The 5413-nt window shown below is 37.8% G+C and overlaps 1 protein-coding gene across 1 annotated transcript; it reads right to left on the bottom strand.

Moving 5' to 3' along the window:
• Window positions 1–285: 285 nt before the first annotated feature.
• On the bottom strand, window positions 286–1248 carry LOC101103627 (olfactory receptor 13C7-like). Its single transcript, XM_012114668.3, has one exon. It carries the CDS (start codon window positions 1246–1248, stop codon window positions 286–288), a length of 963 nt encoding a protein of 320 aa, XP_011970058.2.
• Between the last annotated feature and the right edge of the window lie 4165 nt (window positions 1249–5413).

Here is a 5413-nt window from a genome sequence, read left to right as displayed (position 1 = left end):
TAAATGCTACTTCTGTTTACATAAGATTATAGAACTCATCATTCTAGAGTTAAACTAACTGCGGTTTGGGTGAGAATCTTTTCTACCCATAGATTTCTTTCCCTTTTCTCTTTAAGAGAGTCATGAAGAACGTGGGCCTTAGATTTCTCTCACATTTAGACCCTAGGAACAGAAAAATGAGAATTTGAAGAATCAATGGTGCTACCAATCCTTACATTTATTTTGGAACTTACAGGTGAGAACTAGTCCTGCATTCAGAGTAAATGAATTTTTTTAAAGCAACATTCACTTTTCTCCTGAGAAGCATTTCTGGCAGAGTATATTCTTCACAGCTGCCTTCACGTCTTTGTTCCTCAAACTGTAGATGAGAGGATTGAGCATAGGTGTCACGACTCCATAGAAGAGAGAGATGATTTTGTCTGTGACTTGGACTTTGTCTATACCAGAGGAATCTGTAGCCTTGGGCTTTGCATACATGAAGAGGATGGTTCCATAGAATATAATCACCACTGTTAAGTGGGCAGAGCAGGTAGAGAAGGCTTTGCGCCTTCCTTCTGAAGAAAGAATCCTCAGGATGGTAGAGAGAATGAAAACATAGGAAATGAAAATAAAAAGTACTGGGACCACAAGAAAAATCATATTAGCAACAACCATGCTGATAACATTTACGGAGATATCAGCACAGGCCAATTTTAAGACAGCCAAGATTTCACAAGTAAAATGATTAATAACATTATCCCCACAAAAAGGAAGCCGCATTGCAAGAGAGGTCTGCAACATAGAATTGACACCCCCTGCAATCCAGGACCCTACAGCCATAGGCACATACAAATTCTTGCTCATAATGATGGGGTATCTCAGAGGGTTGCAGATGGCCACATAGCGGTCAAATGCCATCATGCTTAGAAGGACACATTCCGTGGCTCCCATAGCAAAGGAGAGAAACATTTGTACTCCACATCCAGAGAAGGAAATGGTCTTCTTTGAAGTTAAGAAGCTGCTGAGAAATAAGGGGATAGAAGAACTGGTGTAGCAAATATCCAAGAATGATAAGTTACTGAGGAAAAAGTACATGGGGGTATGCAGGTGAGAGTCACAGACACTTACAATGATGATGACACCATTTCCCAGCAGGATCACCATGTACATAAATAACACCAGCACAAAATAAATGGCTTCAAGCTCTGGGTAGCCAGAAAGCCCCAGCAGGACAAATTCTGTAACAGAAGACTGATTGGTCTTTCCCATAGTAATGGTCTTTCCATTAACTAATGATCTTTCCCATTTTCTTTCAACAAAAGAAATTCTGCAGCAGTTGGAATACATGTGGATCTGTTATCACAGTGTTTGTAAGAGTTGTTTGCAGCCTTAAGTGGTTTCCCTTATGGGTAATGTGGACCTATAATTGGATACACAGATAGCATAAGACTATGCTAAAATCCTCTAAGCTAAAATCAGTTAGACTTTCAGAACTCATGAAGAAGGCTTAAATTCAAAGAAAAGAAAATGTGCCCTTTTTAGAAGAGAGTCAGAACAAATATAGCTGGGTTAGAATTATGTCTCACATTATGAGTTTGAAATTATTTTGAATGCAATGTCACCATAACATTTTGATCAAACATTCCAGAATACAACTAATGTTATCCGTAACAAAAATAATTGTTTTACAGCTACTAAAATCAAATGGTATGTGTAATCCTGCATCAACAGTAATATAACATCAGTTGCAAATAGATTGCGACTAGAAAAACAAACTGAAAAGATACATCTTTAGCAAAAGGATGTTTGGTCATTTCTAATTTGAGGAGAAATGTATACCTATAATATCCTAAAATATTAATTAAGGCATTAGTAATACTTATAAATGGCACCCCACTTCAGTACTCTTGCCTGGAAAATCCCATGGACAGAGGAGCCTGGTAGGCTGCAGTCCATGGGGTCACGAAAAGTGGGACATGACTGAGCAACTTCACTTTGACTTTTCACTTTGATGCATTGCAGAAGGAAATGGCAACCCACTCCAGTGTTCTTGCCTGGAGAATCCCAGGGATGGGGGAGCCTGGTGGGCTGCCATCTATGGGGTTACACAAAGTCGGACACGACTGAAGCAACTTAGCAGCAGTAGCAGCAGCAATACTTATAAAAGAAAATATTTTATATACAATTATTCTTCTTAGTCTCTTTTGGTACAAATTGGGACATCTAGGTAACTTTATTTTCCTGCCAGATAAAGAATAACAAGTTGATCTCAGAAAACTTTAGTGCACCTGTCATAATCTCCACTCAAAACAAAAATATATATATATGAACTGAAAGATTTAAGGGACAGGGAATTTACTCTTTTACCTCCATGCTTGAGAAAATATAGATTAGCTTCTCCCTCCACAGAAATCTAGCAGCTTAACTTCTACTCTAAGAGCTGCTCTGCTGATGATCCTCTCACTACATGTTCAGAAAACCTATAATAAAGAGAGGTGAGTCATTCTAAAATATTCTTAAGCATTAGCAATATGTTATAATTACTTGTATTAGTATTTTTATATTAAAACAGAAACAGAAGTTGACTTACTTTTTTATGAGATTGCTAGTCTCATAAATTCGAACCCAGTAAATTCAGTAAAATTTAGTAAAACAACTAAACAAAGAAGTATTTGTTTATCACTTTTTTCATTAATATAAAGTAGCTGCCATTTCTACACTGTGGGAAAAAAAGGCAACTAACCACTAGCAAAACAGAACTGGTTTTCAGTAAAAATGAAAGCTAGAGCTTTTTATAGTCATTTATTTCACTAGTAAAGGATCAGCCAATGGAGTACCAAAACAACTTAAGATCTTTGCTGCTTTGAGGATGTTTTTAATCCCAAAAGCAATTTAAAGTTCACAGTATGGTTTGAGTAGAATTTAGAAAATTTCTAGTACTTTGGGGATGAAGTCCCTTAGAAGCAATTAAACCAAAGTTGCTAATATAATTTAACTAAGCTAACTCACAAAACAAATCTGATTCTACACCCTTTGGGAAGGACAAATTTAGAATTGCTAGCCAGGTAAAATCATCAACATAAAAATTAGAATTGACTATATCTGATGGAAAGACATGGTAGTAATCTGTGACACTTAGGTCAAAATTGAACTTACTCTCTGGATACAAAGAAGATGGTAAGATACTGGAATGAAATAAGGAATGATATATAGTGATGAGTGTTCTTGTATCTAAAACTGCAGCATTTTTAGAAACTGAAGTTCCAACAGGACATGCTACCTGTTGTATGTGGAGAAGGTATGAATATTACAAAAATTAAATAGGAAGTACTGGGAAAGAGTTGTAAAGATTCATTTCAGAAAAAGAAAGAAAAACGGAAATCATCAGTTCAGCTCAGCCTCCCAGTAGTGTCCACAGTTTGCGACCCCATGGACTGTAGCACGCCAGGCCTCCCTGTCCATCACCACCTCCCAGAGTTTACTCAAACTCACATCCATTGAGTCAGTCATGCCATCCAACCATCTCATCCTCTGTCGTCCTCTTATCCTCCCACCTTCAATCTTTCCCAGCATCAGGGTCTTTTCAAATGGGTCAGTTCTTCACATCAGGTGGCCAAAGTATTGGAGTTACAGATTCAGCATCAATCCTTCCAATGAATATTCAGGACTGATTCCTTTAGGTTGGACTGGTTGAATCTCCTTGCAGTCCAAGGGACTCTAAAGAGTCTTCTCCAATACCACAGTGCAAAAACATCAATTTTTCGGCACTCAGCTTTCTTTATGGTCCAACTCTCACATCTATACATGACTACTGGAAAAACCATAGCTTTGACTAGACAGACCTTTGTCAGCAAGATAATATCTCTGCTTTTTAATAAGCTGTCTATCTTGGTCATAACTTTTCTTCCAAGGAGCAAGTGTCTTTTAATTTCATGGCTGCAGTCACCATCTTGCAGTGATTTTGGAGCCCCCAAAAATAAAGTCTGACACTGTTTCCATTGTTTCCCCATCTATTTGCCATGAAGTGATGGGCTCAGATGCCATGATCTTAGTTTTCTGAATGTTGAGTTTTAAGCCAACTTTTTCACTCTCCTCTTTCACTTTCATCAAGAGGCTCTTTAGTTCCTCTTCACTTTCTGCCATAAGAGTAGTGTCATCTGCATATCTGAGATTATTGATATTTCTCCCAGCAATCTTGATTCCAGCTTGGGCTTCATCCAACCTGGCATTTCTCATGATGTACTCTGCATATAAGTTAAATAAGCAGGGTGATAATATACAGCCTTGACGTACTCCTTTTCTGATTTGGAAACAGTCTGTTTTTCCATGCCCAGTTCTAACTGCTGCTTCCTGACCTGCATATAGGTTCCTCAAGCGGCAGGTGAGGTGGTCTGGTATTCCCATCTCTTTCAGAATTTTCCACAGTTTGTTGTGATCTACACAGTCAAAGACTTTGGCATAAAGCAGAAATAGATGTTTTCTGGAACTCTCTTGCTTTTTCAATGATATAGCAGATGTTGGCAATTTGATCTCTGGTTCCTCTCCATTTGCTAAATCCAGCTTGAATATCTGGAAGTTCACGGTTCACACACTGTTGAAGCCTGGCTTGGAGAATTTTGAGCATTACTTTACTAGCATGTGAGATGAGTACAATTGTGCAATAGTTTGAGCATTTTTTGGCATTACCTTTCCTTTGGATTTTTATGAAAACTGACCTTTTCCAATATTGTGGCCACTGCTGAGTTTTCCAAATTTGCTGGTATATTGAGTGAAGCACTTTCACAGCATCATCTTTTAGGATCATAACTTTTAAATAATTGATTTTTACATATTTTGAACTGATTTTAAAGGTTTAGAAAATTTACAGAATTAATTCAAAGGCCCTTACACCTCTCAACTAAACTCTAATGTTAATATTTTACATAACCACAGTATAATTTCCAAGAGTGAGAAATTCAGGTTCCTTTGTTGTTGTTGTTTAGCTGCTAAGTCATGTCCGACTCATTTGCGACCCTGTAGACTGTAGCCCACCAGGCTCCTCTGTCCATGGTATTTCCCAGGCAAGATTACCACCATGAGTTGTCATTACCTCTTGCAGGGGACCTTTCTGACCCAGGAAACAAAGCCATAGCTCCTGCATTAGCAGGCAGATTCTTTATCACTGAGCCACCAGGGAAGCCCTGGATCCAGACTGCCAGTTATTAAATCCTGATTCTAGCTATATGATCTTGAGAAAGCTACTTTAACTTCCCTTTATCTGTTTGTTCTGTAAAATAGTAACAATGATAGTTTATCATATTATTATATATAACACTTACAGGCTTGCAGTGAAATAATAAATGACTTAATAAAGTGCTTATCACAGTATCTGGCACAGAGTTAGTTCTCAGTAAATATTAGCCAGCTATCATTGATCCAGCCATATTAATACTTA

The sequence above is a fragment of the Ovis aries genome, chromosome 2 (assembly GCF_016772045.2).
Source record: "Ovis aries strain OAR_USU_Benz2616 breed Rambouillet chromosome 2, ARS-UI_Ramb_v3.0, whole genome shotgun sequence".
Classification (NCBI taxonomy): domain Eukaryota; kingdom Metazoa; phylum Chordata; class Mammalia; order Artiodactyla; family Bovidae; genus Ovis; species Ovis aries.
The sequence above is the reverse complement of the archived record's forward strand: the minus strand, read 5'-3'. Positions and strand labels throughout refer to the sequence as shown.

Coding starts and splice junctions, on each gene's coding strand:
- LOC101103627 (XM_012114668.3), bottom strand. CDS start 1,248: ATGGGAAAGACCAATCAGTCTTCTGTTACAGAATTTGTCCTGCTGGGG.